This window comes from Stigmatopora argus, chromosome 18 (genome assembly GCF_051989625.1).
Source record: "Stigmatopora argus isolate UIUO_Sarg chromosome 18, RoL_Sarg_1.0, whole genome shotgun sequence".
Classification (NCBI taxonomy): domain Eukaryota; kingdom Metazoa; phylum Chordata; class Actinopteri; order Syngnathiformes; family Syngnathidae; genus Stigmatopora; species Stigmatopora argus.
Window position 1 is genome coordinate 11511413 of NC_135404.1, and position 21018 is coordinate 11532430.

Here is a 21018-nt window from a genome sequence, read left to right on the forward strand (position 1 = left end):
TTTTAATTCCCAACAGTTCACAAAATGTTATACACCCATACCATCTCTAAACATTTTGATTTTATTCAATAAAAGAGGAACCCTAAAACAAAGCTCCGGATACAAAACATCAATCACTAACATTTCAGCCCTAACGGTCGAGGTAAACAACAATTAAAAAAAGGAAATGATTCCAGGGGAAAAATGCATAAAAACAGTGGAACTTTTTAACTTTTTCCCCCTCATGCTAAAACAGACAGAACCACACAAATAACTCTGATAAAATGCCCTGCCATGAAATAAAATCAGCACAGTGCTCAATTGGTCATCTAATAGAAAAAGAATTACAGAATACCAGTAAAAACTCAGAGAGAAAAACATGGCCGGAACATTGAAATGCAAGTGTTCACTTTTTGGATGCTCTTGCTCTTCTTCTAGTATTTGCCTGAGTCTCAGTATCTTCAGCTTTCTTGGCATCTTCTGCTTCATTTGCAAGCTTCGCTCCTCGCCTGGCTCTCTTTGGAGGCTGGGATTCCATTGCTTTTTCTGAGAGGTCCTCTTCAGTTTTATCAGCATTCTTGCTCAGAAGCTCAGTGCCATCGCTAGGGCTCACCCTCTTGCCTCGAACTACCTTGACGGATCTTTTAGGAATATCGTGAACTTCGACCTCCGCGTTGAATTTTACCGACCTGTCCGTCTTTGTTTCTTCTTGAGCATTGACGGTGTTTGAATCTTTGGACGGATCGCTTGAGGGTTTAGCAACTGCTCGTCTTGTCCTTTTGACTGGTTCGACAGGTGGCTCAGAGTCCGGAACTGGAACGGGAGAAGGTTTTTGGGTCTCTTCGCAGGCAGCCGCTACCCCTCGGCGTGTTCTCTTGGCCGGAACTGCATCTTTTATCTGAGTCTTCAAAACAGTCCTCGCGACTCTTCCCCTTGGGCGCTTCTGTTCAGGTTCGGGATTTTCCTCAAGCAAGTCTGACACGGTTTCAGTTTTAAGTTGTTTCGCTCTACTGCCTGGCTTGGGTTTTTCAACTGGACCATCTTGATTCTCTGCAGATTCTGAAGTAACGGCATCCGGCTTTGGCTTTCGTGGTCCTCTTCTTAGGTTCGAAACCCCGGAAGCCTGTTCACTCACCTGATCTGGTTCCGAAATCTTTGTTTTTTCAGAGACAGAAGACTGTTTGTCGTCCGGTGTATTTTCTGGCTCAGGGTGAGGGGGTTCAGCAAGGGGGCGTTTAGGTTTCCTGCCCCGAATCGGCTTTATGACCGATTCCTCTACTAGAATCTTGACATCGTCTTGGATACTGTTCATTTCTGCAGTTCCTGTCGCGACATCTTTTTCTGTTGTCATTTCAGGCAGCGCATCAGTCATGACAATTTTTGTCTTTGCATTCCTACTTCTAGCATTTTGTCTGGCAGCGGGTGGTGCAGTTGTTTCAAGTCTTTTTCCTCTTCTTGCTCTGACTGGAGCTTCTTCAAAATCTTCAACCGGCTCACCCCCCTCTGCTGTAGATTCTACCGGTTTGGCTCTTTTCCCTCGAACAGACTTTTTGACAAGAACAGGGACATCTACTGCTACTGCAGTCTCTACTTCATTCAAATTCTCAGAAGACCCTGAAGTGGCATTTCCACTGTCTTCGGTCGAAATCTTCCCTTGGCGGTCATTCACAACTTTGACATCTAAAACAGCAGAAATTAAAGGACAAACATTGAGTAAATGCAACACCCACTTAATTCAAATGTAAGGTGCAACGTCAAGTACCTTCTGTGGGCTCATCATTAGGAACATCACTGCAGGCAGAGGGCTGAGATGGTTTGGATGGAGCTGCTTGCTGTGTGGCTTTTCTTCCACGCTTGGGTTTTACAGCTTCTTCAACCAAATGTTCAACACTATGGCTGGCTTCAGGCTCAGTTTTGGTGGCAAGCTCCAGAACACTTTCGGTTTGTTCCAATGCCTTTTTGGCATACCTTCCTCTTGTGGGCCTAATATCTACTGGGACAGCATCAATTTCTGTCATTGCCTTTCTGGCATACCTTCCTCTTTTGGGCTTCACTACCTCTTCTTCCAAAGGTGTCACCGAGCTGTTAACTGGAGGTTCTACATCAACTGGGAGACTTGCCTCACTCTCAGGATTTGAAAAAGTTTCAGTGGTGACTTTGTGGACTGTGTCGATCTGTTCCAAGACCTTTTTGGCATACCGTCCTCTTCTGGGCTTCGCTACCTCTTCTTCCAAAGGTGCCACAGAGCTGAGAGTTGGAGGTTCTACATCAACTGGTAGACTTGCCTCACTCTCAGGATTCAACATTTCAGTGGCTGCTTCGGGGACCACATCAATTTGTTCCGTGTCCTTTTTGGCATAGCGTCCTCTTCTGGGCTTTGCTACCTCTTCTTCCAAAGTTGTCACAGAGCTGTTAACTGGAGGTTCTACATCAACTGGGAGACTTGCCTCACTCTCAGGATTTGACAAAGTTTCAATGGTAACTTTTTGGACTGTGTCGATCTGTTCCAAGACCTTTTTGGCATACCTTCCTCTTCTGGGCTTCGCTACCTCTTCTTCCAAAGGTGCCACAGAGCTGAGAGTTGGAGGTTCTACATCAACTGGTAGACTTGCCTCACTCTCAGGATTCAACATTTCAGTGGCAGCTTCGGGGACCACATCAATTTGTTCCGTGGCCTTTTTGGCATAGCGTCCTCTTTTAGGTCTTCCGGCTCTCTCGTTCATTTCGGGCTCTGTATCATCTGCAAGACTTATCTCACTCTCAGGTTTGGACAAAGCTTCATTGGAGGCTTCGGGGACGTTATCAATTTGCTCGACTGCCTTTTTGGCAACCCGCCCTCTTTTAGGCTTCCCAGTCTCGTACTCCAAAGGCGCAACTTTGTCAGTCATTGCAGAATCAATATTAACTGGGAGACTCGTTTCATTGTCAGACTTCAGCAAAGTCTCACTTGGATTTGTCTCAATTTGTTCCAAGTCTGTTTTAGCTCGCCTTCCTCTTTTAGGCTTCTCAGACTCTTTTTCTAAAGGTATTTTAACGTCACCGTTAATTTCCGATTCCATTTCAACTAAGATACACTGCTCAATCTCAGGTTCTGGCATGGATTCAATGGCAGCTTCTTGTACCTTCTCAATCTTTTTGACATATCTTCCTCTTTTAGGCTTAGGTGTAGCTTTAGTTTCTTCTTCAAGTGGGTCAGAAGGCTCTGCCTTCTTCCCCCTTTTTGCTCTGACTGGAACCTGAGATGATTCTACCACCTCCGGTTCAGAAACTTTGGCCTCTTCTATTTTGGCCCTTCTGCCTCGGACTGGTTCCTTGGAAATGACTGACACAGCAGGACCTATGTCCATACCAGCAACTTCTGGTGCATTGTCCAACACATCCTGAGAAACTGCTTTCACTGCTGACCCACACTCTTCTGAAACTTCAGTTGTCTCTGCGAAAGCAAAACACTTCGGTTGAGGAAATGTACCATCGCAGTAAGTTGTGACATTTAGCCGTAGAACCTCATGTTCTTTAAATCATGTAAATGTATTATTATTTTGTCGACTATTAATGAGTACTGTAAAGCCATACCTTTAGCGAGCTCATTTTGGGGCACGTCAAGGTTCACAACTGATGACCTATTGTCTTGTGGTTGTTCTTGAGTAAAATCTAGCTCTAGTGAACATAAGTAGGGAAAAAAAGGAAATTAAGTATGGTTATACATGTATAATAATAAAAGTAACATACCTTTTGCTTCATCCAGGCCACTACCTTCAGATTGATCTTGCAACTGTAAGAGATGAACAGAATTTTGAGATGAGCATTAAGTTCTCCAGCAAGAATACTATCACAAATGTTCTGCTTATTACTCAGCTCACTGTCGGAATGCTGATATTTTTCCCTAATTATTTAGCTAGCAAATGAATTCAAACTCAAAGCAGTTATCCATTTAAACCAGTTTACCTCAGGTGTGTCATCCAGGAGCTCTGGGAGTCCTTCAAAGTCCTCTATAGAAGCAAGACGCTTAAGCTTGGGGGACTTCATAAGTTGCTTAATAGCAAAATTCTCCTCCATTGGTTTACTTTTCTCCTTAGGAGTCTTCACGAGCCTCTCAATTTCGAGGATGCCTTCAACGGGGGCGCTTTTTTGCTTAGGCGTTTGAAATATACTTTTAATTCCAGAAAGACAGTCCACTGGAGAGCTATTTACTTTTGGAGTTGTCAAATCAATCTTTTCTGGTAGGTTTTGACATGCCTTAGCTGGGGTTTGTAGGTCTTCCACTGGTTTCTCCACAGGGTGCTTACCACTGCAAGAAAGATCGGCATCTTCTGCAGTCCTTGGAGTTTTGAGAAGCTCCTTTCGTAATTCAATGGGATCACTTTTTTCCAGAGTGGTAAAAATTCTTTTAACGCCAGAGAGGCATTCATTTTGCTCTAACTTTTGCTTTGGGGTTTTTAGGAGTTTTCCTCTCAGATCCTCAAGAGGTTCAGTCTTCTGTTTGACTATTTTCGTTATTCTCTTCACCCCAGTGAAGGATTTTGGTTGCTCAGGTTTGAGTGTTTCCAAGAGTTTTTCTCTCACATCCTCAACACGTTCCGTCTTAAGTCTCGGCGTCTTCTGCTGAGGAGTCGGTACGGCACTAACGATCTTTGTGTATGGCTGTGCAAAAGAATTAGTCTTCGTCTCAACTGGAGAGGTGTCACAACTGCATTCTTGACTTACATTAAGAAGGCGTTTTACTGCCTCCTTGTTAAATTTGGATGCTTTTCCAGTAAGAGTAAGTGGGGATACCACCATTTCACCTAAAAAGAGCAAATCCATTATTTCTTCGGTTGGTCCGAGTTACAAATTCAAGTCAATGCAGACATTTTACCTGGCTCCTCGGGGGTGTTTAATACAGAAGGTTCTGACATAGATGTTTCATTAACTGCCAAAGATGTCTTTGTCACATTGCTGCTGTTGTTGGTTTCCAATCTTTTCTTCTCATCTCTTAAGGGTGTTTTAAACATTTCAGAGATTCCTAACAATTCAAAAGAAGGTGGAATAATGACAATCTGAGAATAGAGGGCCTTTTATTGTTAGAAGAATGTAAATAAATGTCATTACCTGACAAATCCTCATCCATTTTCAGGTTTTTCTTTGAAATGGCTGTATTGAAGATGACTTTTGGTGCAGCTCTGGTAGGGTTGGCTATTTTCTGCTTGAATGCTCGGCCCACAACAATGGTCACAGGTGAATCAGCGTGTCCGGTGCTCATTGGGTTGAGCTGTGGTTTTACAGCAGTCTAGAAAGTTGAGAACATGGTGAGTGCTAATCACTGCAATGCAAAACTCAATACTTACACTAAGTATGACTGTTGACTTAAAGCGAAAATGCACCTGTGGTCTCGAAACAATTTTCTTTGGAACTTCACTCTTCACGACAGCGCTCCGAAGTGCTTTTGTCGCTGGTACGCGGGCTTGGATTTTCGCTTTCCCAAACCTGACGGTGTCTGCCCAGGAACTAAGAGCTGAAACAAAGAAACCAATGCATCTGATATCAAAGCTAAAACAGAAATGAAAGCAACTAGGTCAGATGTCACCATTTTAATATGATTGCATGATACCAAACCTGCTCACTGCTTTTTACTTGCACGGAGAATCAAAAGGTTCAAGGGCACCGTATTTTCAAATCAAATCAAAAGCCTTAATTGTCATTATACACAGCTGCGTATAACGAAATCGGTGGTGCTACTCCACAAAGTGCGTTTTCCCAGTAAAAACATAAATAAGTCATATAAAAATATAAAGAGTCGCCTTGTTTAGGGGCTAAATATACAGTACCTTTCATAGATGCCCGTGAAACGCCGCTTCTTCTGACGATGTTTCTCATAGCACTCTTGGCCAAGGGAGTCTTCCGTGAAGCATTCTTCATGCTCTTCCGTACCAGAGGGATTTTGGGCGTCACTGGAACTGTGGATTTTTCTGCATTTGGTAATGGGGTTTGGCTGTGGGACACAGTGAAGCGTCCTTGTACGGATGAAGTGTTCATTTGGGACTCCTGGACTTTTTGGGCTGCTGTTTTATTGACATTTTCCTGAGGGCTAAACCTTGGCGATGTTCTCGTTGTGCTAGTAGATATTTCCTCGCCAGTGAGGCTTTCCAATTTTCTGCTGGGGGAAGGTGTTCTTATCGGTGTGCTTAGTTTTGTTGAGGTCTTTACAGAAGGTGATGGGGAGGAACATTTTGATTTGGGCGATTTTGCTCCTGGCAATGAATCTTTGGCATTCTTGGATTTTGGTGACTTCAGGTCCAGAAAAACCAGTTTGGGAGGGACTGGAGTAGTTTTTGGTGACTTGGAGGAAGGCAGGCTGAGTTTTGATGTCTTTTCAGAAGATGCAGGGAAAGAGAACCTGGATTTTGACAATCTGTCTCCGGAAAACAGGGCCTTGACAGGCGTTGTGGAGGGTTTTGGTGATCTTTTGGTTGGAGTTTGCATTGCTGTAGAGGCTGGTGAAGATTTTGTCAATTTCTTACAAGGGGATGGTGTACTGAGTTTTGGACTCTTTTTCCCTGGAGAGGACATGGATCCTTTTGGAGATTTCTTAGCAGATGTTTTAGGAGAGTCAAAGTTCTTTTTTGCAGGACTTTCAGCCTCCTAAAAAAATAAATAAACAAAGTTTTCAAATAAATGTGGATTTTGCATATTTTTCACTGCCAGTCAACCACATTCAGCTATGTAATTGTCAAACATCAAACTTGGTTCATTTGATTCCTACCTTAATCAGACCAATGACCGATGCTCTTCTCAACAGTGATTTTGGAGGTTTAGAAAGACACAGGCTCCTCCTTGGATTCTCTCCTTTACATAGCGGAGAATCCGGGGGCAGTTTTTTGTCAAACAACTCGGGAACTAGATCACATCCAAAGGAAACAGATTTCTTCTTTTGCAGTGCCGGCGAATCAAACGAGTCTCCAATTTTGCGTTTTTGGGGCAACCCTTGATGTGATAAAACGAAAAATGTGAAACAGAAATAAGGATGACATGTTGGAACAAGAACTTTCCATAATACAATATTTACCATTTCCAGGGACTCCTGGAGAGTTTGCATCTTCTGGACTGCTTATTAATTGATCGTGTTCCTTGGCTGGCGTGCCCGCCTTGCTTTTGCGACTCGTAGGCGACTTGGTGATCACACTAGCACCCCCGTCACTAAACCTTTGAGGAGTGACACGTGGCCTTGTCTGTGGCGAGCCTGCTTCACGCTTGACGTTTTCTACATCTTTACAAGGAATTGTCACATCGGCAGGAAGAACCTGAGAATTCCTGCGCTTTTCAGATGTTGGAGTGGCATTATTTTTGTTTTTAAACTCCGCTACCACATTGCCACTAGAGAACTTGGCCTCAGGCACTTTTGGTGAGCCTTTGCCTAAAGCAGAAACCTGACTTTTTCTCGCTGGTGTCTGCACAGTGGTGGCAGTCGATTTCCGAGGTGTCTTCACATCCAGAGACTTCCTGATCATTTGATAAAGATCATTAAAAGGAGACGATTCCTTGGTTTTTTGAGTTTCTTCATCCTCCTTAGGGTCCTTTTCCTTCGTCTGCTCCACTGGTCGCTCAACGTTGTGGTTGGTTCCATCTTTCAAATGAGGTTTGGGGGTTCCGGATTTCCTTCCTTTAGCACACTTCTTTGGTGTGGGTGCTGGAGGGTACTCAAACCTGAAAATAATGAAATGCACTAAGTCAGGGGTGTCAGACTCGGGTTGGTTCGCGGGCCGCGTTAACGTCAACTCGATTTCATGCGGGCCGGACCATTTTAGATATATTTAGATTTTTTTAAAGCCCTGAATATTCAGTTTTTTATAGATCTAAAACAATGTTTATTTGAGCTTTTTATATATATTTTTAGATTTTACAAAATGATTTTTGAACTAAAAACACAGAAAAAAATGATTAAAACATTACAATTATTGATTTAAAAGGGGGAAAATCAGGAAATTTAATAGACATCTATACTCTTCATTTTAATTTGATACTAAAACAGAAAGTCGGCATTCATGATTTACTTTCCCGGGCCACACAAAATGATGCGGCGGGCCAGATTTGGCTCCGGGCCACCACTTTCATTTAAACAAACTCTGTGGCAAGCCGTGAGGGGATAAGTCGAAAGTCACTCGTGACAAGACATGCTTTGTATGAAAGCCCACGTTAGTTCTTTGGACCAAATACACAATTTGGCAATCACGCACCTGAAAGAACGGTCAATAATGGTTATGACATCTCCATCCTTCAAACGCTCCGGCTGTTGTAGAACCTCTCCGTTAATAAGGGTCGGGTTAACAGCGGTGAGGTTTGTTAAAATAACCTAGGGAAAAAAAAGAGGACCATTGTAATATAGGCTTTTCATTATATACGCAAATATCCTGTCGTCCACTCATTGACTAATTAAATGAGTGGGTTTTCTAGAGATTACATTTAATTACTGTCTAGTAAAAATGCCACAATGCCAGTTAAGTATCTCCTGTATTACCTCTTTATTTTCATTCAAATCAATTCTGCAGTGCTCCTTGGAGACTTGGGGAATTTGAATACGTATATCACAGTCCGGCTTCCTGTTAAGAGAACGCAAAAGCAGACGCATGTGTAGCAAATGGATTGAAAATGGCAACGTTGGTCAGAGAAATCGCAATGAGGTCATTTGTCAAATTGCTCAGCTTGAATGCAATCTTTAGATCACTGAACAAAAGAATGGCTGATAAAATAATCAATTGGAAAATTATATAAGTGCCCATTGAAGCTCACCTTCCAAACAAGCAGTGAGATGCAACAAGGGGGAATTCAGTTCCGTCACCCCCGCTCCGTTTAACCACAACGATCTTACCGTGAAGTGGCATTCTGGCAACGTTACCTTTAAAGAAAAATGGAAAAACATTGCACATAAAGCCTTAGCTAATTGCAACCATTAAAGTAACATCATTTATCAAACCAATTGAGATTGAAGTTTGTAAAAACTCAAGTAAAAAAAAATCAGAACAATAGTTAAACAGCTCTGATGGTTTTTAATTTGGTTAAAGGTGAGCTATCTGTGAGATATATCGAAAATGTGTTTCTTTAAAAGTACTGAGATAACGGCGTGAAAGGTTTCAGATAACATATTTAATGAATTAACGTGGCGAACCGCAGCCATATGTAGCCGCTGTTTATAAAGTGAAGTAGCACATACGTATTGAAAATGTTTTCTGAACAATATTACTTATTAATAACTCAAATGCGAATATTTGGACGTAAGTAGTGTGGGCTATTTTTATCAAATGATTAAGGCTAACGTCTCCATTTAGAAGGCTTCCCTGGCAGTTATTTCAAAAATGAAAAACTATTTTTTTTTCATGCTACAAAATATTTTCGCATTTAGGTTTTTCGAAAACTTTGGTTACAAAGCAAAAGATTATTACGTCCTCTATGATTAATAAAACAACGTTATAGGAGTTTATTGAATTAATGTTCTTGAATATTTATTGACTTCGTGGAATTCCTTCTGCAGTCAACTTAAATGAAAGTAAGGTTTTAGCAACATTGGCAAAATGTTTTAAAGAAAATTGGCCACAAGCTAAAAGCGTCAAACCCGTCACCCAAGTCCCCACGCGACTGGTACATTTAATTTAAAACAACCTTACCTGGATTCTTTCAACGACACGTCCGCTTCAGATGATCCATAAACATACACAAACAGGACCGAAACTCCGACAAATGATTATTAAAACGTTAACATCATTCTAAAAGCTAAATGTACACGGGTGCGTCTAACTAAACGTGGCTAATGTTGAAGCTAGTTTTCCGAATGGCGGAGCCGATGTTCTTCGTTCAGAGGGAGGTTGTAGTATCCCTCCGCACGTCTATGCAAAACCACACACAAAATCACTTCTTCAATCTTATTCCAAGATTATTTTGATACATATTATGATTGCTATATATTCAAATGAAATTTGTGTTGTCACAATTTAAAAAATCTTTGTCCTTGAATGAAAGGGACTATATTGTTCATATTTCTCGCGGAACGATACCATTTCAATGTGAGGAGGAAGATTTGAAGTTTGAAATCCCCCGCGAAAGACTCTGATTGGTCGAAATGCCTTAGCAACAGCTAGTAGGCGGGAACAGTCAAATGAGTCCAATTAGCTGCAAAAAACAATCGTGTGACGATGCTTTCTCTTTGTTTTTCTTTCTTTCTTTTCCGAAAATGATGCAAATGTGATTTATGAACCAGCAAGACCAGTACAAAAGAACAACAAATGCTCCTGTGTGTCCCTTTTTGAGGCATTAATCATCTAATTTACATGATAAATGTAAACACCTCAAGGTTTACCACAGACAAAATAAAATAGCAGCTAAAGTAGGCATTGTATACCAAAATAGCTTTCAATGTCACTGTCAAGTTTACTGACGCAATGAATATGAAATTTGGGCACTGTGAGCAAAGCTCGTTTAGCTTTATGTGGTTTCTTTACTGCCAACTAGTGGCCGACCATTTAATTGCTTACTATATTTCAGTGGCATAAAACTTTCTAAACTTCCCCCAAGAGTTACAATCACATCGCATGCAACACCCAAATGCACATTGGTTTATTATTAAATGTTGGTTTTATTATTATTTTTTTTAGAGATTTTTTTTGTTTTCTTTCTTCTTTTTTTCCCAAAGTCGCTTGATAATCTTGACAAAAAAAATTGCAACATATTCCATACTTCTCAAATGTGTGTTATCCAAATGAGCCGTGGAGAGAGAGAGAGAGTCAAATTGTGCGCTCTTTCGTACAGTCCCGCATGACGAGGGAAGCAGCTTGGACTGATAAAGATGTCGTTGGGTCTTTTTCAGTTTTTCTTGTGTGCGGGCATGTGACTGAAGGAAAATATTGGGGCTCAGTAGCAGTGTGTGTGTGTGTGTGTATGTGTGTGATGGAGGGGAGTGCAGTACAGAACAGAACATATTCAAAGGACAGGCCAAGCATACAAAATGATTCCTTCCTGAGACGTTGGCGTGCGTGCGTGTGTGTACAGTAATGATGGTCTAATGACAATGGAAGTGAAGGCGTTTTGGCGTAAAGTGATCACAGGGTGCAGGGTTGTTTCAAAAGTCATTCTCCAGGTGTACAAATCATGTCTAGCTACTGTCATGAAATCTATTCCCATCCACAATATTTCGGGTAGAGATCCTATAGGCCGCATTTGATCTGGTCTGTCGTATAAGTCCCAAAAAATTGAAACCCACGAAGACGGGGTCATCTAAAGTCCCTAAATATTGTACATTTGATCACATTTTTTCCCAAAATTTACTATTGCCCTGAACCAATTTTATGAAAAAAGTGGTACCTTGAGATACAAGTTTTGGGAGCTCATTTTGTCAGGATTTTTCTCTGCATTGAAATGAATGTGCTCTATGAAAGCATATTGTAATAAAAAAAAAAACTGAATACAAATCAGAGTTTTTGCATCATGGCTTTATGCTGCAACTCAATTTGCACTGCTCCTTGTAGTTAGATCTCTTATAACTCAAGGTACCACCGAAAAGCAAAAATGTTCCCTACCCCTGAACTGCACATTACTGACCTGATCTGCTATTTTTATAAGTGTGTACAGTACACCATTCTTCACATTTGAACTCTCTGAAGCTGCAAACCTGAACCTGGCAAGCTACAAGTGGTGGCCTCCACCATTTTATGTCTTTTTCTCTTTTTCTGAATCATAGAAAACCACCCTAAACACCACATTTGTTTCTGCTACATGGCCCAAAATTAATGGAGTGCTACTGTAGTCATTGATGTTATGGACACACACACACACACACGGGGTGTTTGTGAACACCACATGATGGACAGCCAGTGATGGGGGGGGGGGGGGGGGGGGGGGGGGGGGGGGGGCTTAAGGGTCTGTCCAGTATTTAGTAGGACACATAACATGAAAGAACTTCCTTCAGTAAAGTGTGCTCAATTTTTTTTCTTGACTCACAAACCCATGAACAAAACACAAAGGGTATTCTTAAAAAAAAATCATGTGAAGCCTAAAACTCTTCATAGTTTTTAAGAAATTAATACAGCATATATACACAAACTCAAAAGGCTACTTAAAATACACCTTAATAATGAATCTTCATTAATTGGATTTCTTGAAAGGACCTGTGACCATATCATACAACCAAGTTCATACAATCATTTTTTTTTTCCATGTTCCCGGAGGCAATAAAATAAGAAAGAACCTGGAAGAGGAGGACTAGATGCTCGTTTCATTGCAACTTGTTTTCTTTCTGTGCACATTAGTGTATGTGTGTGTATGTGTGTATATGTGTGTATGTTATCTGAGTACTGGAAGAAATGTCATTCTCTTTTCCTTTTTTTGTTTGTTACTTAGAATAATGTACACATGTGATCAAACTAACTTTTCTCCCCATGATGGGTAAAACAGTGAGGGAGTACAACAATCTTTAATCTCAGAGAACACGTCCTCGTTTTGAACTTTCATTCAATCATGATAGTTCCTTAAAATTCTCTATATTTATATATATCTTTGTGTACGAAATCAGTTTTTTTTTGTTCTTTTTTTTGAAGCTGGGAAAAGCGAAACGACCCAGAATCTCTGAGTAGGAGGAAGAGCAAGTGGAGGAGGGTCTTTTGACAAGTCCCGAGCTTGTAGTCTGCATCATAAACAGCAACGACGACAATAACGACGACCAAAAAAAAAAAGTGTCTGGTGTTTGTCAAATTCTGCCCAGAGAGGTTTGTCACTTCCCATCTTGGCCGTTCTCATTTCCCGCGCTTCCCACTGCATTCTCGTGACTTTTCGACAGCCTTCCGGAGAAAAGTGGAGGAACGGCGGTGAAGTGAGGAGGAGGAGGAGGGACGAGAAAGGGGGAGGAGTCATCAGCAGTGTTTACGGCGCGGCGTCCCCTGGCCGAACAAGAAGAAGAGGGAGGACTCCTTCCCTCAGGAGTCAAGAATCCTCCTCCTCCTCCGACTGACCGGTATGAGTGGAAATTAAGGAAAAAGAGGGGAAAAAAAGCCCTCAAGGTGGGCCGTCACTACGGCGATTGCGTGGCAGGACTGCTTTGGGCGGAGCTTGGGGAGAGGCTGGGGCTGCAGCTGCCCGTCGGGGTGGCGCAGGCACGGCCCCCCGAAGCGGCGCCGCTCTCCAGGCCCTCCGAGTTCTCCAGCATCTCCTGGATGAGGGGGGGCATGGAGCCCGGGATTTCCATTTTCAGGGTGATGACGCGCTCGGCGCCTATTGGCAAAACAAACACGGTTGAAATATTCATGATTAGGCCAGAGATAGAGCGCTGGGTTAGAACGCTGACAGTGATATATGATGTTTTATAATTATTTATTGATAGGCTTGGTCGTTGTGTAGCTTATGGGAAGCTAAAGAGGCGTTGAAATATTGAAATGGAAATGTTGTAGGACATATTGTACTTCATTGAGTGCAGATACTGTACTAAAAGTGAATTGAAATTGAAGCACTGCCATCTTGAAAACATTCATTTCTCAGCCAAAGTAGTAAAATATCATGCGTACAATATGCATGCAATGGTGAGTATGTTTCTATCGCCCTATAAAAGAATTCCAATTCAATTAAACTGGGAGGGCTGTCAGCAAATGAGTTTTACATCACACTTTAGACATCATTGAAATTGCATTAAATTAGTCCCAAAAAGTGAACTCTAGCTAAATAACAAATTTATTGGTGCTTTTTTTTGTTGTTGTCCACCGACCTTTAGCGCTGATGCTCCTCAGATCGGTAATCTTCATCAACATCTTGGGGAACATGTGCGGTTTGTGAGGTCTCCTCTTCCTCACGTAGATCTTGAGCGCCTCCAGAAGAGGCTCCTGAAGGACATCCACCTTCTCCGCCTGTTCCAGATCCTGCCGATCTGTGGGTCCAAATGGCGAGAAAATTAAGCCGGGGTGCCGCCAGAAGGCGATCGGCGAACGTGGCGCACCTCCACACAGCAGACAGATGGCGCTGAGTAGTCCTGTTTCGGCGTCGTCCATTTCCAGAGGGATCAGCTGGTTTGCGAAGGCGAAGACCAGATCCGTGAGCGGCCCGAAGCCGGCGTTGTGCATCTGCGTCCTGTTTAGCGTGAGCCCGTCCGAGAAGGTCATGGTGTCTTGCTCCGGGGTGTAGCGTGTACAGATCCGCAGTATCTGAGGACAACAGGGTCAAGCGTCACACTACAGTAATCCCTCGAATGTAGACCAGACAAACGAAAAAACGCAAAGTAGGATCACCCCCGTTATAACTACCACAATACAATGTATACAGTTGTACTTTTTGTCTAAATGGACGCATTATCTATGTCAGGGGTGTCAGACTCGGGTTGGTTCGCGGGCCGTGTTAACATCAACTCGATTTCATGTGGGCGGGACCATTTTAGATATAATATTTAGATTTTTTTAAATAAATGGATTAAAAGAACTGGATTAAAATCCCTGAATATTCAGTTTTTTTATAGATCTAAAATAATGTTTATTTTTAGCTTTTTTTAAATATATTTTTAGATTTTACAAAATGATTTTTGAACTAAAAACACAGAAAAATGGATTAAAAAATGACAATTATTGATTTAAAAGGGGGTTAAATCAGGAAATTTAATATACATCTATACTCTTCATTTTAATTTGATCCTAAAACAGAAAGTCGGCACTCATGATTAACTTTCCCGGGCCACACAAAATGATGCGGCGGGCCAGATTTGGCCCCCGGGCCGCCACTTTGACACATGTGATCTATGTGGAAAATAAGAATGAGAAATGATTGTTGCAAAAATAATGTCTTAAAAGTTAAAAAGTATTGCTATCGTGATCTAAAATGGCTAAAATTTGACATATCGCACTTTGCTACCATATTTTCTGGACTATAGGTCGCACTATTTTCAATTTTGTTGGGACTACGACTTATATGATATGTTTTTTTTTCTGCGCTGTCTGTTACATTGTTTTTTTAGGGTATAGTTATCTGGAAAAACTGTTGCCTATTTAGCCTGTTGTGCTCCATTTTCCTATTGTACTTAACAAAAATGTCCTTGGTTTCTGATCAAATAAAAAATTGCCTTCCAAGATTGCCACTTATTTTTGTTCCCTCTTCGCTATCCAAAAAAAAAACATGGCAATTGGCGTTAGGATAATGAGGGGACCTTGAAAAAGTGCCTCTCATTGGAGGCGTCCCCAGAGCCGTAAAGTTTGAAAACTCCAGAGACACGCCAATAAAAGTGGATGTAAAAGCAAAACAGCGAGCTTTGAATGTAGCTCACATCTCTCTCCGCCTCAAAGTAGGACAGCCTGACATTGAGGATCATGAATATTTGAAACGTGCGCTCGTCATCCGGCGGCAGCCTTTCATCCTATGTAGGTTGTCCCCGTCCCCGTCCCCGTGGCCGTCTCTCCGGACGGCTCGGTTGTTCTCACCAGGATGTCCAGGCAGGCGGCTTTGAGCAGGGTGATCTGGTCGGCGATGGTGAGCGTGGTGAAGCCGGGGAGCTGCTTGGCGAACTCCACCGTCTTGATGATGCATTTGGTGGACAGCTCGCTGAACTTGTCCCAGAGGTCCACGTCCAAGGACACGCGGCGCTCGGAGCTGTTGTTCTGTTCGCATGGCGAGACATAAGGTCACCGTTCGGCGGCGTATCGAGGGGTGTCGCCGCCGTCACGTGAACTGACCGTAGTGTATTTGCCCAGCTGGCAGAGGGAAGGGAACGTTTCCTTGTGGGCCTTCCGCACCCTGTCAATCATCTGCTCCGTGTCTGGACTCAGGACGTAGCTCTCGGTGCATTCTTGCTTCTTTTCGTCCTTCTTTTTCTTGTTCCGGTCATTTCTCACAGCTACAGACAAAACAACAACAACAAAATGTCGGTTAGGTTTTATTATTTTTTGACTCCTGTTAAGGAAACATGTGAGTGGACCAGACAAGATTAAGAAAGAATAATATGAAAAATGAATAAAAATACAGTGTTCTCAATTGCTCCTACATACAAAGTATTCGACAATGCTTAACATAATTTTAAATTGTTAAATTGTGTTCACGTGCATGTGTACTTATGTTTGCTCAGCTGCCACTTGCAATTTCTTATTCATTATAACGGGTTCATAAATCATTTTCTTATTTTTTTCAGGTTTTTTGGCATACATACATATGCACACACATTTCATACAGAATTTTTCGAAGTGTAGTATTATACACGGAGGAATTAATTATGCTCACCCAATGTCAAATATGCTTCTACTTTTGATAAATCCAAGTTAGGAAACCACTTCTGCAACCAATTAATCTCGCATTAAGCAGAGGTGGCACTGTATGGTTCACGCACTTTACATACTTGGAAACAACTGATGTCGATTCTGCTAACTTTCATCCATATAAACAGCACATAATATGCATATAGTGTTACACTGTTGTGAAGAGCCCAAACAGAATACAAGACAAGAAACAACCGGAGAGACCAAATCTGATGCTGGGATATATTTATCAAAGAGATGCGCTTATGAAGAAGACAAGCATCCAAAAGAGTTTCCCTTGAGGCAAACTGGCAGAATCCAGTGTTCACGGCGCAAATGACAAAAATAAATAAATAAACAAAGATGAGTGTTTAGCATTGGAATCCCATTACATGACTCCCCCCTCGATCCGTTTCCCCCCAAGCAGTCTAAAAGGAGGTGAGTTTGGAGTGCGCGTGGGTGGTTTGGCTGAGATGGGGTGCCGCTTGATAAATAGCGGTGGGGGATGGAGCTATCCGTAAGGCTGAAAAATTACCACAGCTTTCATTACGGGGTGCTGGCTAATCTAATAACATAATATGACAAATATCCTGCCGCTAATGGTTTTCAAAGGGTGCGGTTGCGCAGGCGAGAGTGGCGAAAGCCTTCCAGCGCTCTCCCCCCTTGTTGAACAACACACTCCCCCTTAACGCGGCAACGGGCGTCAATAAGAAAAGAGTAATGTTCCCCCTAAAACAAAATTCACCACGCTTTAAATCATCCCCCGTTTCCAGGCTAATCTTTATCAGGTTCATCTTTTCAGGCCCCGGAGGAAGCTACAATTGCCCTTCCTCGTGACCTTAGATCCGATTTCCCGGTTTTAATCCCAACCTTGACCATTAAGGGACCGGAACATTGGGGCTGATGGGGGGGGGGCTCGGCTTCGGTGACAGAAGGGCCTGGCCCGGGGCCACCGACTCCAGCGCTCTTATGAGCCGAGGCTCATTCGTCAGCGAGCAGACGGCGATCCTCGCCAGAAGGAGCACAAAGGCGGCTGGAACACTGATAATGTGCTGTGTTAGTCGGTGGTGGGCCGTACATTTGCTACCTCGGGGGGGCATTGTGAGACCTCAATCCCACAGTCACGTCACATACTATAAAACATGCATATAAAAGAGGTCAGATAAACCAGTGTTTTCCAACTTTTTGGGAGTTGCGACACTTTTTGCACACCACCCGCTGAAACTCTTCTTATTTAAAACGATGTCAGCTATATTAATGATATGAAGTCGTTCTCGTTGAAGTTTTATCAACGGGAATCAAACAAGATGCCAAAGAAAGTAGTTCAAAATCAAAATATTTGAACCTACCTACTTATGTCACCAAAAGTTAAAGAACAGTTACATTAAATAATGTAACGATTTCAATCTTACAATTTTCTGAATTTTCTCCCAATATGACTTTATGCGAAAATCAGTGTTGTTCTCACATATACTTTACGTCGACAAAAGTCGATGCAGTGGAAACCAAAAAACTTAAAACTATTCGTCATATTTCGATTTCAAATCTCGCTAAATTTTCGGAATATTGCAATGCATGCCAGATAGCTTCCTGCGGCGCACCTGACCATCGCGGTTGGGACACACTGACTCTCAACAGGGATCAACTCAAGTTGCTGGAGTCACATGCGCCACATGGCGAGGAAATAAGTGGACGCCATGGCGGCGAAGCATGAGGAAAGAGTCAGACAGATAGCTGCAAAATTGCCGCGACTGACGCCGAGTCACTCAACAAACGCCATCACGCCATCAGCTAATTCTACACTTTAATTCACAGACGCCCGCATCGCCCAATCGAATTTTTAAGGCTGCTATTCTAATGTGAAAACTCATCTGACACCGATACTAAAGGGTCAAACTCGGCTTTGCTCGGACCAACCAATCAGGCAAATGAAATATTCTGCTCTGCCTAACCTATTGGACAATTTCAAGAACGCAGTAGAAAAAAGCCTGGCATTCTAATTTAGCCTTGAGTTTAAAAGGACAGTTACATAAAAGCGGAGAAAAGAGCGCCGCCACGATTTGGGTCAAAGCTCGTTTGTGGCGTCGTCGTCGACTGCGGATCTGTGTCGCATCAGCCTCGATGTCCAATTAATTCCCAAATTAAAGTGGGGCATCCCTTAGCGAGCATGGGATGGACATTAGCCGGGCTGACAAATTGGCAGCGCCGCCATAAGCCGCACAACACAATTTAATGAAGTCATTAAAGAACTATTAGGAATGACTGGCGATCTGTCACGCTGAATTGCCACATGCAATAACTTGAGGAGGGGGGCGGAAATCAAATAAATATGATCTTTTGTTTCTCATTGTTTGGGTCTATGCAATGTTTACGTGTGGGGGGGGCATCATCGTAGCTAATGTCATGGATTTAGCCATGTATATTATTTAGTTTAGTCTATAGCAGGGGTGTCAGACTCAGGTTGGTTCGCGGGCCGCTTTAACGTCAACTTGATTTCACATGGGCCGGACCATTTTAGATATAATATTTAGATTTGTTTTAAATAAATGGATTAAAAGAACTGGATTAAAAGCCCTGAATATTCCGTTTTTTAAAACTTTTATCTAAAACAATGTATATTTTAGCTTTTTAAAATATTTTTAGATTTTGAAAAATGATTTTTGAACTAAAAACACAGAAAAATGGATTAAAAAAATTACAATTATTGATTTAAAAGGGGGGAAAATCAGGAGATTTAATATACATCTATACTCTTCATTTGAATTTGACCCTTAAGCAGAAAGTCGGCACTCATGATTTACTTTCCCGGGCCACACAAAATGATGCGGCGGGCCAGATTTGGCCCCCGGGCTGCCACTTTGACACATGTGGTCTATAGTATATAGAAGTGGGGAAGTCTTTTTACCACACAATTGGGAACAGAGCTATTGCAACATTTACAATCATATTAAAGGGTGATTTCAATGAAGCAAAAAAATGTTTACAACATAAGTACTAAGTATAATACATGATCCAGCCAATGCAGTTGGTCAGCCGATATGATAGATTCAACTATTTTGGTTTTTCTACACTTGTTTCCATAATGTCAATATACATATAGAAATAATATAATACATGCTAGACCATGAGCTGGTGCAGACAATGTGGTTACGCGCACATGAGCCATCATTCAATCATTTGTTGCAGACATGAATTCCTGCCTGAGCCTTCAGTTAATAGACAATTCCTGTTAGTGCTTGTGTGTGTGTGTGTGTGTGTGTGTGTGTGTGTGTGTGTGTAGGTGTGTGTGTGTTTGAGAGAGAGAGGTAGGCAGACGGGGATAATTCCAGAGAGGGAAAATTAAAGCACTGGCAGCTCGTCCATCACACAGATTAAATTCAATGAAAAGATAAAAATGTCAATGGCGCGCATTGCACAGCCTCGGCGGACACTGATGAAACTTTCACTCTCTTTATCCTCTGGAGCTGCTGCTCCGACGCCCTCGTGAGGTTTGCCTCACATTTGCGCCGCTTTCATTTTGCCCTTCTTTTTTAGCGTTGGAATCGCCTGATTTGAAAGATCTGCTCATGCCTAGTCCTCATTTGAAAACACAATTTATTATTATTAGAATAAAATAAATCTCACCTGCTTATTTTGTCTAACTGAACAAAACCATGCTAATATGATAGCCATATCAAAAGTTAATGCATATTCTCGCTTGCATTAAAAAAACAACTAAATAAATATTGGAAATATGTCGCCATGAAAAAAAAGTACTAAAAGGTCAGTAAATCAAGTAAAATAAAGGGTTTAACTCCAAATAAAATTTAAAAAAATGAATAAACCACCCATGATAGTTTCCTATCACATGATTGAAGAAGATAAAACTAATGTGGATATAACGGGATTAAAATTGAACTTTTAGAAGGTTAAAACCGAAACATGATGAATGTTAAATTATAGATTATACTATTTCAAGATTCAAATTGTGAAACAGTCATTTTGTTGCTTATTTTGAGTGAGCACAACATTTATTTATACATAATATTAGGCGATTGAAGTAATATTTGGAGAAAAGTCATACAATTATGTGTTTAAAAACATTACATTACTTATTTTTGCCGGAAGTTGTTCATCAACTTTTGGTGACAATAGGTCAGTGTGAAAAACTTGATTTTGGAATCATTTTGGAGGTTTATGTGATTCCTGCTGATAAAACTTTGATGACAACGACTATTATTAATATAGGCGAGCGGCATAGTTTTAAATTAAAAGATTTTTCGTTCACAGTAGTGACAATTAAGTAAAAAAACAAGAGCAAATAGAATAGCTATAATTGGCAGTTTGACTTCTCACTTGAATTTCGTTCCAAATTAAGTCATTTATTCATTGGAATGGTAATTGACATCAAAAGGTCGTACTTTAAAATGACATCTTGGAATCCCAGTTTGGCATTCTTTTCTCATTTAGACATGAAACTATGAAAGGGAAGAACTCGTAACATTTTCAGAGCAATTACGAGCTGCAAATTTGCGCTAATTGCAGCCGCTCTGGCCCAGGATTGACTGTATAAATCCGCTAGGCGCCGCCGATGGAAAGATACGGCTAAGATGCTTCCACATCCCCCTTTTCCAATCCCGTCCCTGACACCGTCCTCTTTGGCACGGCCACCTGGCCGCAGCTTCGCGGCCGTCTGCCGGCGGACGCAAGGTCACCCGGACGTCCCTTGGCTGGAGCCTCACCTTATGTGCCATTGTCAGCCATTCAAAAGTAGATCTTTATTCATGTGCCCTTTTTTTTCCCCATGCGAAAATTGCGTTCACGCGCCTACGTGGGCATGACGGGC

The 21018-nt window shown here is 41.8% G+C and overlaps 2 protein-coding genes across 8 annotated transcripts in view; both read right to left on the reverse strand.

The window, feature by feature from the left end:
* Positions 1-40: 40 nt before the first annotated feature.
* Positions 41-9781, reverse strand: mki67 (marker of proliferation Ki-67). Of its 2 annotated transcripts, XM_077625435.1 has the most exons (15): positions 9615-9781; positions 8743-8848; positions 8471-8552; positions 8190-8305; positions 7022-7659; positions 6719-6939; positions 5784-6597; positions 5340-5470; positions 5068-5245; positions 4835-4981; positions 3925-4763; positions 3709-3751; positions 3553-3636; positions 1742-3412; positions 41-1659 (listed from the first exon to the last, which is right to left on the reverse strand). In XM_077625435.1, the coding sequence occupies exons 2-15, from the start codon at positions 8832-8834 to the stop codon at positions 386-388; spliced, it is 6330 nt and encodes a 2109-aa protein (XP_077481561.1). In that variant the 5' UTR covers positions 8835-8848; positions 9615-9781; the 3' UTR covers positions 41-385. The 2 variants fall into 2 exon arrangements, with proteins under 2 accessions (XP_077481561.1, XP_077481562.1); XM_077625436.1 differs by lacking the exons at positions 8190-8305; positions 8471-8552; positions 8743-8848 and having other exon boundaries at positions 9615-9780.
* Positions 9782-11834: 2053 nt separating this feature from the next.
* The window catches only part of raraa (retinoic acid receptor, alpha a), a 152382-nt gene continuing 143198 nt past the window's right edge, over positions 11835-21018 (reverse strand). For all 6 annotated transcript variants that reach the window (XM_077625036.1, XM_077625035.1, XM_077625034.1 and 3 more), the window contains 5 exons: positions 15639-15799; positions 15387-15563; positions 13922-14126; positions 13694-13852; positions 11835-13206 (listed from right to left, as the gene is read on the reverse strand). In XM_077625036.1, the coding sequence (XP_077481162.1) occupies positions 13007-13206; positions 13694-13852; positions 13922-14126; positions 15387-15563; positions 15639-15799 (902 nt within the window). In that variant the 3' untranslated portion in view covers positions 11835-13006. The remainder of the gene's footprint in view (positions 13207-13693; positions 13853-13921; positions 14127-15386; positions 15564-15638; positions 15800-21018) is intronic.